General features: G+C 37.2%; 1 protein-coding gene across 15 annotated transcripts in view; it reads right to left on the bottom strand.

Moving 5' to 3' along the window:
* Positions 1–24,232, bottom strand: part of LOC105280271 — a 67,508-nt gene that overhangs the window by 23,374 nt on the left and 19,902 nt on the right. For 14 of the 15 annotated variants that reach the window (XM_026974955.1, XM_026974968.1, XM_026974965.1 and 11 more), the window contains 2 exons: positions 6,771–6,991; positions 2,560–2,790 (listed from right to left, as the gene is read on the bottom strand). In XM_026974955.1, coding sequence (XP_026830756.1) covers positions 2,560–2,790; positions 6,771–6,991 — 452 coding nt within the window. The remainder of the gene's footprint in view (positions 1–2,559; positions 2,791–6,770; positions 6,992–24,232) is intronic. The other variant, XM_026975008.1, reaches the window with a different exon arrangement.

The raw sequence follows: 24,232 nt of genomic DNA, 5'->3' as shown, positions 1-24,232 counted from the left end.
TTCCACAGTCCTTGCTATAATCTATTTATCTTGCAAACACATACGACGATAAATGTATACGCCTACTATCGTTCCATTCCTAGTCAAACCTAGTGAAACGAAACAAATGTCACACATTCTTTCTTTCGGGAGAATCGCATCAACGTATACCGTCGTACTCTCTCCATTCTATGTAAGGTAATGTAATAAGTAGTCCTCTTTTTTGCTTGAAATAAGAAACGAGCAAGGATCCAGATCAGATCAGTTAGGTAGAGAGCATCAGATGAATAGGAGGCAGACAGACAGACAGACACAGACAGACAGATAGACAAACAGACAGATACAGAAACATGTTGAAAAGTCGCATACGTTAGACAGAGACAATAATGGAACTAAAATTCGTTATTATGCCACTACGCATTCTTGAGTCGTCAAGTACATCCATGTACAGTGTCTCCTATTAGATGTAACTGCAACTATGTTGTCGCGCATATGTTTAATGCTTAAATGGAAAGACCAACTCCTACAATCTATGTTTTTTTTCTGAGAAGCATTATTTCTTTATCTTTCCTTTATTCATATAAGGGGATTAACTCAGTTAAACGTTGACTATCTATTGATAAATCTGTCGACATGTAATTTTAATGATACATCTTTCCTATAAATAATACCTATTTGTATATGTGCCTCATAAAAAAAATTATAGTTTTATAGAGAAAAAAAATTATTATATTTAAAAGAATCTTTCCATTCAAGAATCCCTTAACTGTCATTCACACGAAAATGCAGGAGAAAATTCAACATCAGGTAGAAAATTCAACATACGTGAAGATTTCAATTTCTCAAATCATGTTAAATTATTACACACTATATTATACACAATAGCAACTGATTAATAGCAAACTGATTTCTTTCCATTTATCGACCTTTGTATAAAAATCTCTTTCTATGTGGATGACAGCTTAAAATGGATGTATAGGTATGCTGGTAGAACGAAATAGTTACCACGCGCAGAATAGTTTTTAATCATACAATGTTTATAGAAAAATATTTAATTCGACGTGAGAAATTAATCAAGATTAATTGCTCAGCAGTTATCAGCTCAAATATATTTTTCAGTTAATTAGATCGTATTGTATAAATTAAATTCTAAGGACAAAATGTACGAATAAAGAAAAAGAAGTTATAAATTTCATTCTTTAGATAATACAAACAATCCGATTTAAGCAGTTGAAATCTTCAGGCAATTATTAATGTAGTTAATATGTTTACATTCAAAGATAAAGAAAAGAAGAAAGAGAAAAATTGCGTTTAGTACACTGAAAGTTAAAAGAGATTTTCAATTTGCGTAATTCAAAGATTGACGTGAAAATATTCGAAAAAAATACGCAATCGATATGATGCATCCTTTGAACGCAAGCCGTAGAATCATTTGCATAAAAATTAGTGAAAGTTTGTTGAGATTTAACTTACTCGTCGTTTCTTTCTAATATCGCCTAACGTTGTAGAAAGAAACGAAAAATAAGTTAAAGCTCGATTGACTTTGACTAATGTTTTTTTGATTAATGTTTGCAGAAATAACTCATAAAAACAAGTTGTGGGTATGCAAGTGATGAAATTCGATGCATCGAACGGACAAGGCCGCCAAGCAAATAATGCGCACATTTCGAAGTTTGTTATAAACGCCAGAGGTTTCAAGGCATCATTGGACATCAGAGAGCAGATACAACGGTCACCTATCAGTGTCACATCATCTAATATAGAACACGAGTCGTGTAGTAATCCGAGGTAACGTTCACAGAGTGAAAGAATGGCGATAGGATAGAGTTGCAGTGGCGAGCGAGTAGCTAGTACTTTCGTGCGGTATTAAGTCGAATGCGGTATGACGCTCACGAGATAAAACGATCGAGTCGACACCCGAGGTGTCTATTTCGTTCTTATATACTTGCCACATACGTATAACGTCAATCCATTGAAGTAACGTTAGATCGAACTGTGTGAACGAATCATCGACACTATTATCCAGGTCACAGCTGTGTTTCTCAGCTAAATGCGACTATGAACTCGGACCTTAAATTATTATAATATACATAAGCAGCAACGTATACAAGTACGTGATAATCTTTGTGATATTTTTTATCAGAAAAATAATATTCCCAATAAACTAACATTTTTAATAAATATCTGCAAAGATTTTCTTTAAATATATCGATTCTACCGAGAGCCTTGTATACTCATCAATTCTGTTCGTTTTACATCGCGAGCAGTCATAGTATCGTGTGAGCAGTGATGGGAACGTTATCATCAAAATTATTTCGTCTGCAGATCAATAAACATTATCGAGGAATTTATTTAAAATCTTCTGGAATATTTAAAAAATTTAAGAGAAACATATTTTCACACACACAAAGAATTCAAAAAATAATCCTTGAAAAAACGCGAGCATTGAAGTTATCGTTCCCAACACGAATCTCCAACACGATGCAAGGGACAATCTGAAGATTGGTGTACTGGTGTGTAATTGTGTGCGGATGATAAGTGCCAGAGGTTACCGTCCATATCGATTAATGACGGGAATACCTCTTAATTTTGCGTAGAGAGGAATATAACGCCATGACTGCGCGTACGTTACTCCATTTTTGCGAACCCCTCGTGCTACGGGGCCTTCTGGCTGCTGCTGGTATCTCTGTATCGAGGATGTAGCTCTCCAGTGATTCCGAAGTGGTCGAGGTCACACCAGCCGTCTTATTCTCCAAGCGTCGTCGACGATGTATCGAGGAAGCGTGTCGCTGGCGATGGATCTCCGATGACCTGTGAAGAAGACAGAGAACCCATACGGGTTGCCTCTCTCTCTCTTTCACACACACACACACACACACACACACACACACACACACACACACACACACACACACACACACATACAGCACTTATGATCTCGTGATTCATTTCTTTTTCTTACATGCTCGTATGATCTTTCTCTTTCTTTCTCTCTTTCTCTCGCTCTAGGGAAAGCTGCGCTTTTTCAGATATTACTTTGTGCACGTTCATCCTAAAATGCATGTCATGTATGAATAAGTGAATGATATATCGGGTGGGATGGTTTCCTTTAATACTGATACGATTTCTTTACACGTACTAAGTACTTGCTTTGATAGCACATGTCTCTGCTATTTTCTGTTCAAGTCTTGGAAGCATCCCGCATGTACACGCGCATGCCTATAATATAATGTTTTCGACAAAGATCAATTGCACTTATGATACCACATAAGAGAAAAAAAAGAGGAAATTATTTTTTCCGATCAAAATTTGTGTATTAAAAGTGTACTTGAAATGAGATTAAATCATTTTAGAAAACTTGATGTTTCTCTACGTGAGTTTTCAAATGCGAACAGAGAATCTATTTGAAACTTTGAATCTCTTACGAGTCTAGTAAACTAGTAGTACGATTTGTAATATGATTTGTAGCATGACCAATTATCGTAGTTTTCGTGTCACTACCACCGTCAATCTGTGAGTGATAACGTAAAGCCATTTCACAAAAAAAGAAAAGGTTTCGAAAGAATTACTCGTTCATTCGGGGAACCATCTCATTCGAAAGTGACGTAATACAGTTATGGTCTGTAACGTATTTCATTGAGTGCGTGAAGTTTCATCACTCATACATACTTTCTCTCTTTCTCCCTTTCTTTCGTTCCGAGTCAATCTCGCGTCCTTTCACACAAGCGCAATCAAACAATTCTTCATGCCTTTCTCTCCGTGTCCGTCTGTCCATCTCCATATCACATCGTGAAAAACGAGCCATCCACTGAAAACTCACCGGCTGACGCGACGCTAAATTCATTTACTCTCGTGAAAAAAGGTTTTGTCGTTTAACGACAAAGGTTTGGCGCCGCGGAACATCGCGACATTAATTGGCGAGGCGCGCAAGCTCGACAACGCGGCAGTTTGCCGAGTGCACTTTGCGCTATACGGAATTGTAACGCGCGCGATGCGACTGCAGCAGAATCGACACTTTACCGTTACTCTGCCTGGGTGTCTGGGAATCTGGGAAAGCGGGCCTGGATCCCTACTGAATAAATAAACTGCCGGGACTTGCTGATTATACAGCTTGCTCGCCAAGTGCTACATGCAACGAGAAGTCATTGTACAATAGAGAGAAAGAAAAAAACCAAATTCGCGGAACTAGCAGTAGCAGCGAGCAGCGAAGCGCGATTCTGTCGTATGCAAGATTTCGACTTGGAAATTAGTTTTGCCACGCTTTCCGATTACATTGCGCCGGACGGAAATTTTCATTTTCATTTCATGAAAATTCTAACAGAAGACGTGGATCTGAATATTATTATACAATATGTAATACAAGTAACAAAATTACCTTCGCTTTACGTTAAACCTAGTATTTCCATTACATCCTATTGATTATTCAAATGTTCAATGAATGTTACCGTGATGATGTTGTTTAATCATATCGAATGAATAATACTGAATACTTTGAAACAAAAATGATGAGATTTCTTCTTGTGCAGCGATTATTATTGTTGAGTACTTACTGATTACTACCTCTATATTTACTTTATTATTATTTATCTAATTAGACAAAATCTAATTAAAAAACTTAATTTTGCCCTGTAAACAGTTCAAGAAATACTGGAATATTTTACGTGAAATAAGAGAAATCGTCAGAATCGTATAATTACATAATTAAGCTTGACATCCTTGAAATGTACATGATGCCACGTGCTCCAATTTGTAATGTTAATTAGCAGCTAGAAGAAGAAACTTTGAAATTATTTAACTTAAAGTTTCGGCAGTACATATGTAGATTCAAGTGAGCTTTTAGTCAAATAGCCGTATCAAACTGTGCATATGTGATACGTTACATATATTTGGCGAAAAAATCTATATACGCGTATGTATTTCAGGCACTTTATAGTCCATAATAATTCTTTACGAACATTCGCGAGAAAGTAAGAGCTACATTACAACTTGCAGATTAGGTAAACTTTTTTGCTTATTAACCCCTTCAGCGGCAAACAGAATATCACTGTTTGTGCCCCTGGTGGCACCCAAAAAAAGTAATCGGATTTTAAAGACACCTTGTATTTAGGGATTTTTTGGCTCGCGAAATATGAATTTGAGGTACAAAATTTCATAATTCAAAATGGCCGATCCAATATGGCGGTCAAAAAACCAAATCTATCTAAGAACAATTGAAAAACTGACAAGTATTTGTATCTTAGAATTGGGAACCCAAACTATCTTTGGAAAGATGCATCCAAAAACTTAGTGAAAAAAGTTTTTATTTATTTTGTGCCACTTCATTGGGTTCGAAATTTTGAATTTTGCAATTTTGTACCTCAAATTCAGCGACTGAAAAAATTCTTGGATACCAGTTTTCATAACACTCAGATAGATTTTGCTTTTTTGACCGCAATATTGGGTCCGCCATTTTGAATTTTGGAATTGTGATCTGAGATTCGTATTCATCAGTCCCAAAAACCCTTAGATATCAGATTTAATAACATTCCGAACAAATTTTGATTTTATGATTATATTCGATCGCCATATTGGATCCGTCATTTTGAATTTTGAAATTTTGACTATGGATTCGTATTCAGCGATCCAAAAAGCTTACTAAGGGTACTAAGTTTTATGAAGATCGGCCCAATCAATCGAAAAAAATACAAGGACGCCATATGGCGTCAATGCCGCCGAAGGGGTTAAGCAGAATATTTCATTTCATAATATCCCTTTTATTCCTACGTCCGATATGAAAAAAAGTAAAAGTTTGAACGTAAATGCCGTTTTATTCAATTACTTACATTGATACACCAGGAATATATTTTTTGCTTGCATGCTTATTCGCGTGAAAAGGATCTCATCAAATTATTTCTCTCATTATCACTTCTATCAAACAGGGAAACAAGCGTCCCCCAAGGCAAGAAAATCCGTCGTTGGATCATACGATTTAAAAAAGCTCTGATGCTCTGATCGAGGGAAGAAAAGCAAGTGTATAAGAAAGAGATTAAGCTTGGCCTCTGGCCCTTTCAAACTTTATAAAACGAACTTTAATGCGGGCCAGAGCAATCGAGAGCTTAAACATCTCGCAAGAAGTTAAGGTGAATCGAAAGGTTTTAGGTTCGTACCAGATTTTAAGCTCTCTCGATACGTCAGATCTTTTATTATGCCTTTGGTACACTCGCACACACGTCTCGAATATTTTTCACTATCAGCGGATCAGCGTCTTAACATTTCAACTGAATTTCTTGCCAAGTACGCCGTCCATGAAATTTTTCATTATATTTACACATCGTACGTACACGTACAGTGTATATACGTATGTATATGTATGTACGAGGCTATGAGGAAACGCTGTAAATGCTCGAATAAAAGGAGAATGAGACAAAAGCTCTCCCTCAGAGATTTGCTATCGTCCGATTTAAAGTTCCATTCGGTACGATCGTGAATCGTTTCATCTGAAATTTACTGCACCGTATCGAAAATGCATTCTCGAGGCGTGTGATGCGCGTATTGTCGAAAAGCGTTGCAATGAAAAAATCGAATAATGAGAATATGCTGCTATCGGCTTAACGATTTAGATTTGTCGTAATTCATCGAAAAGTGAAAAAACACAATGTATTCCGTAAATCGGAAGATTCTCGAGATATTACGTTATGTATTTCAATACAATTTATTGAAATTATGCACACGCGTATAGGAAATGCATTCGAGTAGTACGTCCGTATCAAGCAAGTTTAGACGAAGCTGAGATGAGAAGGTTGCACACTAACCTCGATCCTCCATGACCATTAGACCGCCTACCACTGCTTTCTTCGTCTTCGTCGTCCTCGTCGTCTCTTGAGGTGGCCAGCGATTGTGGAACGGAAGAGGGAGCGCTGCTGCCAGAATCGGGCCCAGGGCCCATCCTCGATCCGGAAGCACCGCTGCAACCCGCAAAAGACGGCGCCAGACCACCCTCTCCCTGTCCTTCCTCCTTCTCCGCCCGATCCACCTGTAATTTCATAATTATCTCTTGAATGATTATACAACATGAGGAGCTACATATACAATATATATTTTTTCTCAATTTCATTCCCATCTCGAAAGAAACATTTTGTTTATAAACTTTTTCATAAACTTTTCATTTATTACTGTACATGTAACATTTTGTTAACACATACTCAAAAAACAATTGTGCATCAAGAATACGACAGGTTTTCTCTTCATTTGTTATGTATAGCTATCAAAATCATTGCTTCGGTAGCACAAAAATAAATGTAAAATATCACAAACAAGTTAATCCACTAATGCGTACAATAATCGCTTGATGAGAAAATATTAAATTAAGTCTGGTTAAGTGGTAACTTTTTTTCGTTAAAGAGCGAAACAGATTGTGTATTACTTATAAAATAGGTCAAGCGTGTAAAAACATATAGTATCCATTTACGCGTTGGAAGAGTTACGCATATGTCAAGTGTTTAATGTATCGAAAGAAAAACGGTACATGGATGAATACCCCCGTATTCATATCCGTGCATATAATATCCATGTATATGAATCAGACAAACAAGCACAAGTAGATGCATGGAATGTTGCGTGTGTGTGCGTGTGTGTGTGTGTGTGTGTGTGTGTGTGTGTGTGTGTGTGTGTGTGTGTGTGTGATATCGTGGTATATGGATCTTTATCATGTGTGGGCATAATATGTATGAAATTGTAGCCGCACTGCAGCTGTCAGTGATGCTGCAGTTATTTCGATCTACATGTTCACCTGAGTTTTGCTCAAGCCTGACAAAGTAGACAAAGAGAGAGAAGGAGAGAGAGAGAAACTCACATATTTCATTTTTATTTGAAATCTGCTAGAAACAGGATATTGACAAAATTATTAAATAATTTGTTTTTACTTCATTCTTTTTTTGTCATTTATTTGAATGTGAATTTGAAAATAGAAGTAAATAATGTAGAATAATATTCGTGTACACAAGAAATAAAAATGAAATTGGGAAGCTCAAAGAGACATTACCGCTTTTATAGCGAGATATCGAGCTTGCTAGTGATATTTACGTTATTACATTATGAACAATTCCGAAAGCAAAGTTATGCGCACGCATAATGGTTTTGCTACGCGATGGTAAAGATTGGGCTCCAATGGCTCGATAATATTCGCTATGAATTGCATATGAAATATAATGTAATACAATATAACGTAATGTAATCACACAACTTTCACGAACGATATAGCTTTACAATTGAAACTTGCTGTACTATTTGCCTTGAAAACGCTCGGCAACATCGGGAGGAGAACATTGATAGACACATTCCTGCAAATGCATACACAAGAATTGATACAATAGTTAGTCAACCAATATGGACATGCGCTCCGAATTGGACACAGCGCTATTGTTCTATCCTCTTGTTCCAAGTGAGAGTTTAACCGTGTCCGGATAATGGTAGTACCTTTGTGCTGAAACACGGCCTACTTAAATACATACACATAATTATATACATATTATGTATATGTATATATAACTTTCTCATGTTATACAATACATTTTTATAGTTATTGATAAGTTGACACCGAGTCAACATATTGTGTCAGTAACTTTTGCATTATTCATTGTATAAATTGCATTATTATATTTTCTTTAATCTTGAATCTTTTGTGACTCAATATTTCTAATTATAAAAAAATAAAAGGAATTTTTAAAACTGAAATGCAAAGTTATTGAAATATTTTCTTTTTAATATTAACATATTCTAATAGTGAATCTTATCTCATGTTCCATGTATACATTTTACTTGATTAAAATGTTATTAACACACATATGCACGCGCATGCACGTACACAGAGAGCTTTCGATGCTCCGGCATAATGTCCAGAAACTTTCGATATCTACGATTCGATATTTCGATATCATTTCACTTTTCGAAATATTCTTAACTTTGTAATAAAGTTAATAGTTTCTCATTTCCGGCTATCATATAAGGTGTGTAATTTTATTCAATTACTATATTACATATCACAATAATCATGTTAAGAAGACTTTTATCGGGAAATCGACGTCGTTCTCGCAATTATCTCTTAATGGAACGTGAAATGTGTTTCGCAATTTTGCATTCGCGAATGATGATGCCTCATCTCGTTCATCGAAATGGTATAATACCTTGTCCAAGTTTAAATCACATATGCGCATTTATATAACTGTATTTGTAGAGAAATGTAGACGGCACACCGATTATCAACTGCGAGAAAAAGGCCTTTCCACCTGTACGTAAAAAAATACGCAAGAGTACCCAACGACTATTGTCTATTTTTAGGATGTTCCTTTTTTGGCAGCGTGGCGAAAATTCTGTGATGAAGGAGCAATTTGCAGCAGAGACGCGGCTATAAATTGACCGAGCTGGAAACGTCGGTAATATCGAAGGGTCAATTGGTTCACTCGACCGCGAACTGCTTGTTCAAGCCAGTTTTATCAGAAAGGTTTTTGTTCTTGCAGAAATTTCAGAAAAGATTCTTTGGATACTTTGGAGTACTTTCTTCAAGATTTCTCTGCGTAAAATCTATCCTTAATTCTTCAGCATCAGTCACTCGTATGGTGTTTATATTTTGATAAGAAATAAACTTTTAATAACAATCGTGAAAAATATGCTAGCTCCAATAATGTGTTTTGCACTTGTCTAAATATTCTATCGTAAATAACACTTGAAAATATAATATTTTTCTTCAATCGTTTCAATGAGCCTGAATTTGATTGCATGTAATTGCACATACTTCAATTTTAATCCATATAAATTGATATAGAAACTTATCTCGAAGCAAATATCGTAATATCGTCTGACCAACTTTCGTAACGGACTTCGTATTGATTACACACGAGAGAGCTTGCGGATCTCTCCTCTTTAAAATACTGCGTCAAATTTTTGTATCGTAGATGTTAGAAAAAAAGAAAAACACTGCTCTATATACGACGTTGCAACGTTAGTTTTTTCGCGTGTACTTTGGTCTAATAATTTCGTGTAACTGTTCCTCTATGAAATTGTTTGTCATTATGCAAAATGTCTATGACAATTTTACCGATATTTCCTTTCTCTCTCTTTCTCTTTCTCTCTCTCTCTCGCTCTCTTTCTTTCTTTTTCTCTGCTTCTCGTATAGAAAAATCTAACTTGAAAACTGCGAGCTATTTGCTTATAGTCACGCTTACGAGTATCTGATTCATATAACGTTTCTCAATTACTTAAATAGATTAATTAATTAACTTCATAAAATATACCCAAAAGTATAGTATATTTTACAAGATATATTTTCATTTTACACGCGAGAATGATTAAACGGTTACAACATTGCGCGGCTCTATCTGTTACTAAGATAACTTAAATGCAAAACAATCCTGTCAACTCCGATCAACACCATTAATGTCAGTCTCCGCACATCGTTCCCTCTCCTTGAATCCCACGGACATTAATCGAGTTTGACGTAACATCCTATTTTCCTCTACCTCAAGACCCGAAAACAGGTTAACTAGATACCACCAACTTTGTGTGCCACCGCGTCGGGTCTCAGGGGGATAAAGTATGGCGCACAAGAGTACTACGACGTGGACTCACGATTCACCAGTTTTTATTAACGACTCTTGCACATTATCAAGTACAACGAGTCAGATGTTCAGTCAGACATCAAATAAATGTCACGCGGAACAAGCAAACTTGAATATTAAATTTCATCATTTTACCTGGTACGCGATACGCTTAGCTTCTTGCGGAGACATTGTAAGATATGACATTATTAATACACGTGCGTCACAGAATGTACGTACCTTGTATAAAGAGGACAAGCAAAATATTTTTAGTTTCTGCGGATTGACACGATTACGCCTGTGTCCAACTCTCCAAATTCGTCGTAGATCGAGTATATCGGTCGGCATTTCACTCGAAACAATGCGAATTCGACCAAGGTACGGCTCGTCCCTTACGATAAGCGTAAATGCTCCATTTAAGCAAGTCCTGATCATTGAGTTTACGCGACTACGCAAACTCGCGGAGGGAAAAGAGGCAAGAGGAGTAAATAATAACGAACATTATTTGTTCTCTCTGTCGAGGCTTGCCGCACACGGGCTAAGTCCAGAATCATTACTGTAGGGATGGCGAAACGACACTAGGTATAAAGTTGATTTGTATCTAAAGCGTACCGACATGTTTTCGACGCTGCTGTTATCAGATATTATCGACGAATCAATATTTTTTGAATTGCGTGTGCTTCCTACTATCATTTCTAATATCATTCACCTACAATACCTATCACTCGAGCGCAAGATGATCCTGTTTCGGTTGTTCTACAAACAAGTATAAAGCCAAATTGATTTCTGTTGCATTTAGACAAGCATTTAACAAGCTAAAAAAATAAAATAAAAAATAAATTATAAATAAATTGTTTAGACGTTTAATTACTTTCGAAACAAACGAATAATTTTTTTAACATGAATTAAACAACTCTACTTGTGTTATTGTGATATGATGCATCTTTAAAATGAAAAATATAAAAGAAAACATTCTCATTTTACCAAGATAATAAAAACTGCCCCTTTGTCTTCGTTTTCCTTTTCACAGCCAGTGATGGATGCGCGAAACGATTAAGTGCTAAGATAAAGATCGATTAGATCTATAAAAGTCATGAAATGTTCATTACCGTTATTAGTTTCGAAAGGCGGATCCAATGTATAACTAAACTATACATAATAGATTGAAACAAAAGTTGACGTGCGCGTTTAGCACCTTAGATAAAAACTTCGAGAGAACATTATTCCTCATGATGATTGTTGATTATGTCATAAAAATGCAGATATAATATATATTTTTCAATACGATATTACTTCACGGTGGTAGGCTATGACGTATAAAAGAATATCACACTACATCACGTGCAACCCTGCTAGAATTTATATAGATGGCACTTGAATATAGATTTTGACAAATGAGCGCTCTCCTTCTCAACAAGTTTTATAAATGGATAGCTCATTAGCAATACTTACGTATCTATTGTGCAAAAGATCGCAATCAAATCTTATCTCATGCAAAATCATATTTGCTGTTTCGTTCAAATCTTCTTCCGGGTTCAGATTGCCAAATTTATTCAAAATTACACATTTAAAAAAGATGCATGTAACGCTTGTGTATATTCTATAGTTTATAATTAAATTTTGAAATTAAAAATAAAAAGATGTGCATAGTATAATTGTTAATTTCAATACAAGGAAGATTTGTGCTATGATTTTTACATCGCATATAACAAATCCAAGTGAGTAGAGGGTTGCACCGTTCTCATAAAGCCCGATAGATCGTTTAATAACAAACTGAGTGGAAAGGCAAAATCAACGTCAAGTTAACGTATCTAGTCGACACGTAGGCATGTAGTCATGCGCCAACGCATCGGTATACATAAACGTAAGCGGTTTTGCTGTTCGCATCGCACGTGTTCTCTGATTAGAGTCTAGAAGAGTACAAGTGCACAAACTCTCTTTTTCAAGAAAATAAACATCCGAAATGACTTATCAAACTATAGCTATCGCAAAGACTCTACAGTATTTCATTTCACGTATCCTAAATGCATGTAAAAAGTGCTACAAGTGATATTTTGCCTTTACTATCTCTTTCTTTCTCTCTTTCGTTCTTCCTGTACGTGACATTTCTCGTTGCGAGGTAAGCAAGGAATTCTCCTCTTCTTCTCATCGTATTTTCCGCACCAACGGAATAGAATTCATTTCTCCATCGTAACTCGATACACCAATCAAGTGTATACGCACACTCCGCAAACCGAGTACATTTGTGTGCTACATTTGGAACGGAAAACACATGCATAAACCGATGCTCAAATGGCCAGAAACGTCCTAGCTATTGTGTCGCGCGTAATAGAATTTACGCTACTATTTAGTGCTATGCCTTTAGAAACAGAGAGATAGAGAGAGGAAATGGCTGCTAAGAGAGGGTTGGATATGTCGTACGCAACTTGGTCATGGACCTTGCTATTCTAACGGTATCACGAAACACTGATCGTGAGATGTGGTTTGTCGACCGTTTATCTCACGATATCCTGAATGGGATGACAATTATTGACTGCAATTTATCACTGAATCTTATTGGAATGTTTGTGTCACAAATATCTTTTCACAAAGAAAATTTAACATTTGCAAAGATCGTTAATGTTGCGCTCCTCGTTCCGCCAGCTTTAACTTGGTACCATTAGCCGCTCTCTTAAATTGAATTTGTGCCATCTACTTGTCAAATGGAAGAAAACTTGCGGAAATATCAATGTAGAGAGTATTCGTAATGTACATCGAATTTGATAAAATAATCGAAATACTCGAGCAGAGCGAGGATCTAATTACTTAACGTGCATCTGATATTTTCAGAAATGTCAACTCAACAGAGATTGGCAAACAAATTTTAATTTATCGATTAAAGATTCATCAAATATCGTTCATATGCCGTTGGAGATTGATTTATGCATATAACGCGCAGACTATTTTATTATATCTGATTATTAATGAATCTCTTATTATGGTATCATTTATATTATAGTAAGAGCGTTAAGATGGTGTATAATATGAATAAGTGATTCGCGCATTTTCAATGTAACGGTCGGCTATCATTCCGTAAATCCGTCAATGGTGGAATTTATCGCGTGATAAATGACACGGTAACGTTCAAGGTTCTCGTTCCTTGAAGATGTCTTCTGACGGACGACATTTCTTCCTGTATAGGTTAAACCAATTTTAAAGAAATAGAAATTGTCAGTTGAGAGGTTCTACAAATCCCATTTTATAAAAATGTATAATATACATCTCGCGATGCTAGACGCATATTCTATACCTTGTACACATATGATCTATACAAGGTAAGACATTATTATGAAAATTTGGCAACAAACAGATTTGGATTATTCAGAAGTAACGTTGCATTAATATTATTAAACGTTGTTATTATCGTGAATATCGTTTCAAATGGAAATTCGTAAAAAGAGCAAGATCTCAAGGATCAGACGGATCTTACTAGTTTCGCGCTATTATATTAATGTATATTAAAATCGATTAACCGAAACGTGCTGTCGAAAATTTAGTGAGCCGCACATTTAACAATCAAGCGGATTGGACAAGCCAAGAGTGTGATTCGTCGTCCAATTTTTCATTTTTCGCTTTCTCGAATATGTAGCAATAGATTAAATTACGCTATCAGCGGGGATCATCATCAATGGTACGCTCGGGATTAAAAGTGATGTTGCGGCGAAGGCAACAGCCCGTGAAGAATTAAGCGAGTGGCGAGTGCCGAGTGCTGAGAGGGCGGAAGGGAAATTGCTGCGATTATGAGACGTAATTTGTCTCATAATAAGACGCCATTGTTGAAGTAAGCCCCGGGTAGTCGCGTTACGTATGCATTAACTGGGACGAGTAGTTTGCATATGCAGGGCGGAGTAGTAGCCAACACACGTGTGCACGATTCATCGTTTTCCGTGACGTAAAGTGACCACGCACACGTCCATGCCGACATACGACGCGCCCCCGCGCGTGCACGCACGTATCATCGCACCACCTGACTCGGAACAATGCGACTTAAATTAGAGATGAATTTAAAAGGGGTGCACCTCTATTCTCTCGTTCGCGAGAACGCTGTAAATGCTGACACGTAAACTGCCGCGTCGGCTAGCAGTATCTATAGCAACCAACAGAATTAACACTGTGAGCGCGTGATACCAGCTGCTAAGCATATTGACAGATCCGCGGGGAAAGATAAAGCGAAAAAATGTCTATATTACTGGATCCACGCTGGAAATTAATGGTATCTCGTGTTGTATCTCCTCGATGTTTCCTCGTGGACAACTCGTACCGCGATCGTCCATTCGAAATATCCACAGACGTAAAAGATAGATTCGTACAAGCAAGAGACGCAGTTCTATGCTCGATATCGACAGAAATAGCTATATACCTACATCAAATGCACACGTTTGAACATTCTACACGTTTTTTTCGTGTTGATCCTATAAATTCTTTAAATTCTATAAATTCTATAAATTGCTTGATGTAGCGTAACAGTCAACGATTCATAGCACGCATTTTCCAACGACACGCAAACCCGAAGGAACGTCGAGGGGTAGCTTAGACGCCACGATGCATCTTCAGTACACTTGACACTCCAATAACTCGCTCACTTGAAAATTTTTCCTTCCCGCAACGCAACGCGCTACACCGCGATGCGGAATTTTATCCGATACGAGCAATTTATGGGGACGCCGCTTGCGTCTCTCGCATAAAAATTTCTCATGACGTACCTAGATGACCGTAACACAGTCGAGTTGCCGAGATGAAAAAATTGCTTTTCAACGCGAGAACTCCACTGCCGAATTCGAAAAATCATAAATTAAGAGCCATCTACATATTTGTTACATGTGACAGATATTTGTTATAATGGATAGTTGTTTCAATAAATTGAATAAATCAATATTCTAAACGGCGTTGTTTCACTATCGATATTAATCGCGGACGCGTGATCGATGGGTTAAGAAAAGGACGGTCAACGGTCAATCCCGTGAGAAAAATAGCCGCTGTCAATGTGTTAGCTATGGTCCAAAGTCAGTGATTGATGGAGGTTCAAACATAAATTTCAAAGATTATCCACGACACCCGTCTTGGCCGCAGATTTTGTCTGCATTTACATGAGACAAGGATGTAAGCTTGCAGATAAACTTTGGAGAAGTCGTGGGTCTACTTTGCAAAAACGCCAAAATTTACCGTTAGCATGTGCCCGTTTGTTGGCATATTTTATGAAATTCATTATATTAAACATAACAGTTTTGACAACAATTTCAAAACTTGGAATAATATGTAATAAGTTTTTCTTTACGTTTTACGGACAACGTATAGGATTTGTCCTCAATATGAAATGTGTCTCGTTGCTAGCGTTTATCGCCTCTTACCTCCGTGCTCTATCTCTTACATACAAGTCTTAAACAGTTAAAAATCGGATAGCGAGATTGATTGACAACCTTTCCTGCCCATTGTGAATAAACAAATGTGAAAATATTCAATAGCTTTAAGATACTTGAACATATTGCAAAATTTAGTATGGAGTTAAAACATTTGAAATTTCGCCGCTATATAGCCGTTTCGTTTTGTCACTTTTCCTTTTCAACATCCGCTACATGGTTTAGAGACGATAAAATTCTCGTTTCCTTGCAATGAAGCGTTTCATCCCGTTATACGCAGCGAACAAAAGCTTGGAAGACGTGCTCGTATATTATGTCGCTAAGGAAGTAATAACTGCGGACCACTGGTTCGCAGACTCATCTACCTTGTCTCACATTTTCACAGTATATACGTGTGTTTGTATTCCATAAATGCTCTTTGACAAAATTTATTTTAACCCTATCGATTATCGCATTGTGTTGGTAACCTATTTTTCTCACAGACATTAAGACCGTACGATATAAAAAAAATATGGTAAAATAATCATGATTTTTGAGAATGTACATATTTTCGCGGTGTAGCGGATGACATATCACCTGTCATTTATTTGTGTAATCATCGTCTGTATAGTTTTACATCACTTTCTGATAATCCAATTTTATAATAGACAGACTGTTAAATGATAATTAAACATACTCGACAATAATACAATTATCCTTGCAAATAATAACTTTTACAGCTTTTATCAATTTAACGTCGTATATACATTCAAAGGATCATAAAATTAACATAATTGCATCTGCATTCGAGAGAAGAAAAGCTCTATAGATTCTTTGTGAGTAACTGTAAAGAGAAGAAAGTATCTTCTCTTCCTTTGTAGTTTTTTTGCTTCCCAATGGAAGGAGCGAAACAAAGCTCCGTTCGCTCTGAAAAGCCTCTCGCGGTTTTCTTCTCTTGCTCTTTTTGCGACGTAGAGCGATCGATGAAGACCTTTCAGACAGAATGAGATTTCTTCGATGTGGAAAAAGTGTGACACATATTTAGATGACAATATATATATATATTAGAAGTCGTGTGTCCAGTATAAAAAAATTCGTCATATTTACAACGTGTTAGAGAAACTTTGTTTGTTGTGCGAATTGGGCATTGCACACAAGAGACGTTCTACCTTACATACATGTAGGGAAAGAGCCTTTGCGCGTCATGAGTCACTTGGGAACCTAATCTCTGACTAGAGTTGACTGGCAAGCACAACACCTCATGCAACATTGGAAATACGAGCTTTGGAACACACGTCCACGTCAATTGACGTGGCTTGCACGTTTGCACGGTATTCAAGTTCGCATATCTTTCTCCGAAGTGTTCTCAAGCAATATTACGGTTACGATTATTACTACGCTGGAATTTTCTTACAGCTAGTCAGCTTACAGCCGAAATCGAAAATACAAAGTACGTCGCTCGCGTCCACGTGCATGTATCGACAGACGTTAAAACTGCCATTAGAGTTTTAATTAAAAATCGATTCTTCAATTAAAGTAGCCCTAACCATAGTATCAAGATGAAAACATCTCGCGGAAATACTGATAAATTCTAAATTCGTGCCGTTCGGTAGATTAAACGGGTATCTAAAACAGTCAGCCGACCTTGGGGGAAACACACGATGGTGCACGGATCGCTGAATAATTTCACATCAGTCATATTGGTCTAGAGATGAGTGACTAGTGACCTTTCTCGGAAATTGAGAGAGAATCGCGGAACTTTGTTGTACGTATCTATACATGTGAGCGTGATTCCTATCCTCGGCTAGTGCCTGACTACTTTTCCAATCGAATACGTTTCAAAGCGAGAGACGCTACTTCTATGTGTGGCGCACTTTTCACACAATCGGATTGTCCTCGCTCGCTACGTGACATACTGTGTATAATTTCTGGTCACATGTTACGCAAAGGCGACCCTATGCGAGGTCAACTGTCTAATTCGAGACGTGGCTCCCCTTCAATGAGGAGGAAATATAATCGTTTTGTCCCTCAAAGTATCACCCTCGGAGGGGACATTAAAGTTGCCATCGTATACGGGTACATGATATACGAAACAAACATATCGAGAGTCGAAAATCAGTAAAACATACCGATCTGTTAAAAACTTGGCGCATTTGCGCAAGAAAAATATAATTTTCTGTCAAGTGTACATAGATGATAAATGTTTGCTCCGCCTTGAAGGAGCAAGAAATGATATCGTACAAATGTTACAAAGCTTCCTATGAAACGCGTAAGAAAAATACTTTTGGGTTACTTTTCTCTCACCCGATCGGATTTTAGAGGAATGTTATCGTAAATCCGATGATCGCGACATATTTGTAATATAGACTGTGTGACGTTATGGCAATATCGAACGCTGCCAGAGCTCTCCAGAATTATAACAATATCACCGAGTTACATATACAGCATATTCACGAGAGAATTCCTCTCCAGGTGCAAGTTAACGATGTTGCGGGAGTTCTGACAACAACGTGATCCACAAACTGCAGACTGTGCCGCGAGCTACGCTGAGAAACTGGTTACACTTTTCCGTTCAAGAATAAACGTCATTAACGTTCATTGAAGCACAGTTATAACAAAATTTTATTAAATAAGTTTCTCAAATTTTCACTTTCATTACTAATGTATTTCATCGCGCTTAGCTACCAAAACTGTAAACTTCTTTGTTCGCGAATGTCCTTTTCTCATACAAAACGATTCACGATACTAACGGTTGTCGAATTATCTAATTGTTGTATCGTTATATACATCGCGTTACATCGCGAAGAAACTTGTTGTATAGCCGTCACGATAATGACTATCCTTACATATTTCATGCCATGATCCATCAAGCCGAATCCCACGCTAGGTGCAGACAAAACGAGACTTTCTACAGGCCGTATCCCTCGAAAGCCCCTGTCGGAAATCTCGCGCGTGCTAGAAACGATCCGGAGTGTGAAACGAGTGCCAATCGATTCCTACGTATCAATCAGGGGTTTCCTGCGAACCGATATTCCTCCCCGCTATCAGAGATAGAGTCGGAATTTAGTAACGTAATATCTCATTTGCGCGTACATATAACGAATTTCACAACAATTTAATAGAAGAATTACACCCGACAATTACACGCAATAATGGTTTTATTACAATAATAATTTTTATATTTATTATCCGTGGTTTCTCTTTCTTCCTCTCTCTCCAACTTCTGTCTATCGGAATCAGAAAATAACCTGATTAAATATATTTAAAGAACATGCGGTGGACCGCATTGTTTTCTTCCTTTCTTTCATTCATCACAAACAATCTTTTTTATTTTATTAGTAGTAAGTACTACTAAAACTAAGAGATCTCTTGGAATCTATCGAAAAATTACGTTCCTTAAATTCGTATAATACGACAAGTTTCTCCATTGAAGAAAACAGAGCTGTAAAGAGTGTCACAGAAATCGTCTTCCGCAATTTCGTAGCAAGATGGTTTTCAAAGTGTGTATGCGGTATTCTAGAATCTATCTTGCTAGAAAATTGGATTTCCTAGTTTGCGAGACACGAAAGGCAAGATATGGTCACTGAGACATTCCGCAATTATCCATATATTGTACTAGCGCGGATAGATGAGACAAAACCGACTACTTGCAACCGCAATTGCACCCTAATTCTCCCGGTACAACTTGATTAATCCAATACCTGTCGGTGCTTATTTCTAGCGACTTGGCAATTAGCGTCGAATTGCTCCCGCGGCAACGCGGACCGAGAGAAATCGCCACTTTATTCTCACGTCTCCTTCTTGCTGTCACTTGCAATCTACAAAAGCACCCCTTAATAAGGACTTCGAGACTTTGTTACCTTAAGCGCAATTTTATTTAATCTAATCCGACAATTTATCAAGCGATTATCACGTTTAAATAGGTTTAAGTGCGAATAATTGATCAACTGGTAAATTTTCTCTAAAAAATTTTAACTTCAGAAGATTCAAACACAGAAGCCTTACGTGCTTGGAGGAAAAACGTCCAATAGTAATAATCTATATAACGTCATATGCCGAAGCCACAGATATTTCATTAACGTTATTAAATGATCCGTCACAAAGTTCTCGACGTTGTCTCTCAGCTCGGAAGAGCACTTTGAGGGGACTAGCAGAATTTCATTAATCAACCGCCGATAATGGCGGTGACGTGTCAAACAATGGTCAGCTTGGCATTAGCCACGCCCCGATCAGAATCTCGTAATTACTCCTCGTTCTTCTAATTAACCTAGATTAAAAGTGCATCAGTGTGATTGTATCGATTAATTGGCGAATAAACAATCAAAGTACGCAAGCTCTACCTCTTTGAGAAAATTATTTCATTTGTTTTACATATGTATATGTATATATACGTGTGTGTATCAATAATGTATATACAGCGTGCGTACGTTGCACTGCTGCTTTCTCATACTCGCTTAAATTGCTTTAATTGGAACATTTGCTTTTAAATGTTAAAACAAAGGTTGATGTTACGCACAATTTCTCCATTCAGAAATTTATTAGTTTTATAACAAGAGCAGATATATTTTACTTATAATCCAATTTATCACAAATTTAACACGTTGTCGTTTTTAAAATTCAAGTTACCCAACTCTGTGTCAATGAAATACGTAAAAGGCAATTTGCGAAGTATATAGTAGCTGATATGAATATTCGAACGATATACCGCTATGCGTATTTAATCTCCATTGTTTAATTATCAGTATAAATATTAAAGCTTTGGTTTTACCAAGATGTCGTGCTATCGGAAAGATTTAAATTCGCATAAAGTATAATATAGACTGAATTAAAGAGGATTATTTTAATACCGTCATAACGGCATGGTATACCGTAAACAACGTGCTAAACCAACTTAAAAAGACCGATGTTCAGGTTCGAGTAGAGCGTTGCGTCTTTGGATCATGTCCAAAAGTCGGTTCGGCCAAATTTTATAACGTCATTTATTTATCGAACGCTGAGCGTGGAATCGCCGAACAATTCCAACGTCGTAACCGCATACTTTACTGTTGTGTTTTCATAGTTTCCAGAAATAAACAAAAATGCATGTATGTAAAAACTCGATAAAAATGGGAGATTAAAGTTTCAATAATGTTATTTCAAAGAATTACGAAAAGTTATAAAAAGATCTTAGATTGAGCTTAATTATTCCCTCCCCTCTCTCTCTCTCTCTCTCTCTCTCTCTCTCTCTCTCTGTCTTCAAACAAACGATAAATAATTGCGCGCGAAATACTTTGATGTTGGTCTCTATAGCAAAGAGTTTCTGCAAAGTTTATGCCGATAGACTGTAGGCTTGAAACACTGGTGTCACAAACGCGAATGAGCACTAGAAGTAACGAGTGATGTACGTATAGGCGTATATCATAAAGCTATGCCATTCCATTGTAAAGTCGCTACAAATTGCATTTCCGTCTGCGACAGAGCAATCGTGCCTTTCTGTATCCGTAGTAGTATTCGTATAGCACGCCCACGTATTCACCTCGCGTATCTCTCTAACGCAGCGAATTAGTCTTCGAGCCTGCTCTAAGAGGATTTGCCGTTTCGTGCTTACGCGTTATACCTAATTCACTACGTGAGTACAAACTGATGCAAGAATCCCGCGGTGATAAAGTATTCAAATGAAAAACAAATTATTTTCTCAAATTCTGTCAAGTTTAGAACAAGCCTCGAAACTGCATTGAATTCCATTTGCAAAGGAAGAATTCTCATGTATTATAATAAATCAAGTTTTATTTCGACCATATAGCTAACGAGCCACTGAACCAAATGTAATTGAGAATTTTTCAACAAAAATATATATAGCATTTGTAAAAAGAAATATCTAATAATAATAGACGACATGTATAAAATATAATATTACAATGGTTTTTTTGCCTCTTGAGGGATTTCTCAATTTTCAATCCATGGATTCATGATTTCTATAATATCTTTAATGAATGCAATGTATTTTGGTATTTTCAAATAATCAGATGTAATCTACGAGTGCATTAAAATTGACGTTCATCCATAAGGATATTAAACCATCCCGCAACTGATGCTGCCGCACTGGCCTACCTGTTGAAGTAACCAAGTAGAAACGATCGAACGGCAGGTTGCGCCCTGTGGGGTTACGGTAGCTCATTGCGAGTAAAAACTCATTTTTCAGTACATCGAAATCGAATTTATCTGTCCTGTTATAGACAAAAGCAGAGAATTTTCAACGAGCAAGTCTGTCCATCAAATACTTGATTAGGACGTAATTGAGCTCATGGTGAAATAATGTATAATATTATAATTTGCCTGCCATCCTCAATAAATGGTAGACGGTAATTTAGCGATGAAGACGCGATTAATGCACAATGTAGTATTTTAAGTAACTTGAACGAAAATTTCAGGTAGTTTTACATGTTCTAAGATAAGTATATCGCTTCTGTACACATACATACGTGGACGCACACGCATAGACCTTATTATATGTATAAGTGTGAGATAAAAGTACAATTCACTCCTAACTATTTATTCGCTTTCGTTGGCACATTTCCAGTTCGATATTTAATTTTGACGAAAGCGCGGGAAAACATAATAAAAATCCGAAGAAGAACAAACTGTGAGTGGAGAAAAAAGATTGTATGCAACACCTGTATGTCACGATACGCGATATGTAAACTCTTGAAATGTAACTTACTTTCTCCAATTCTGCAATTTTGAAGCAATTTTGAATTTGCGCGAATGTGCCAGCACTCTATGCAGAAAGAACATTTAAACGTCCGTCACGTGTTGAAAGAATTTTACGATTGATAACAATCACTAGTGGATACGCGATTTATTATCGGCAGGTAAATGATTATTTTATTTATACGTTTCAATGATTATATGTAGCACTTGATTGTTTTTCGATAACGATCAGACCGGAATTTGGGACGTTATCGGAGAAATGCAAGGAGCGAGATCACGTGATGGTGGTGGTGGTGATCTCTCGATTTCTCACGTGGACATTTCACACGCGGACTTTCGTCGCCGCGGATCCTCACGCGCTCGACCGAGAGCACTCGACCCATCGATTTTCAGACAAGGAGAGCATACCAGAGGAAAGGGAGGAGAATTGTGGAGGAAGGCGGACAGCCGCGGGGGACGAAGAACGGCGGGACAGACGACGCCAGCACTTTTGGACCACGCAGACACGGTGGCGAAGGCCAGACTGCACCACCCTTCTGGAATCGATACGTCAATCGCCCCTCTGGACGGAACGGGAAAGACGGCGGACCGAATGCGGAGTGAAAGATGAAGGAAGGAACAGAGGAAGGAAATCTAGGCAGACATATAGGCGGAGAAGCGGTATCGGGTTGAGTGAAAAATAATATCGATACAGAGGAAAATACATATACCTGAACTAAATTAAAAACTAAAGACAACGCTTGATGAAGAATCCTCTTTTCAATTTCAAGACTTTGGATGGTCACGTACGACGCCATATGTGTAATGTGATAAGGATATGAAAATTCTCCCGCTATTTAGATTTTGTGAATCATGGCACAACCAAAAATAAATACAATTACACTTTAGAAGTCGTCTTCGGTATAATAATTTTTCTGGTGGAAAGAAACTCGTACTGATAAGTTTATGAACACGTTAACTCGATTTCTTTTCCTAAAAGGAAAAACTTTTCGATCCTATTCAAATGTCTATTCTACTCAAGGCACGTGGCACATTAAAGTGTAGTTTTGTCCGATCATCTTGGCTCATCTGCGAGGAAACCACAGAAATGGGGTTAAAGTTGGACTGGCAGAAACTTGGCAGAATTTGGTGCGCATCGCTCGAGAGATGTAGCGACACGTACTACTCGCTGGAACGAGCTGACCGAGATAATGCACGAGACATGTGATAAATTTTAAAGATGTCAACCGCATAAAATTCTAGGATCTTCCCATATGATATGTGTACACATCTTTGTGATATTGATTTCCGTGTCGGTCAAGACATCATGCATCCTGAGCCTCGTGTTACTCAAATTGAAAAAAAAGATTGTTTTTTTTCAATACTTGAAACGTCACTTTGCTTGCTTCGCGTATTACACAATGAAAAATTATATTACATAAACGTCTCAAAATACGATTTTCTGACATTTCAAAATTTTTACAAGATACACATTTTCAATTTGAGGAACATTCCGACGATACAGAGAGCTTCAAATTTTTAAATTCCAATCTGCATTACTGATTTTGATATGAAAACAGAAAATCCAAGTGTAGACGGAAAAGAAAACGGAAGGTGTTCTTACCAGTTTCCGTCACA

The sequence above is a fragment of the Ooceraea biroi genome, chromosome 1, assembly GCF_003672135.1.
Source record: "Ooceraea biroi isolate clonal line C1 chromosome 1, Obir_v5.4, whole genome shotgun sequence".
Classification (NCBI taxonomy): Eukaryota; Metazoa; Arthropoda; class Insecta; order Hymenoptera; family Formicidae; genus Ooceraea; species Ooceraea biroi.
The sequence above is the reverse complement of the archived record's forward strand: the minus strand, read 5'-3'. Positions and strand labels throughout refer to the sequence as shown.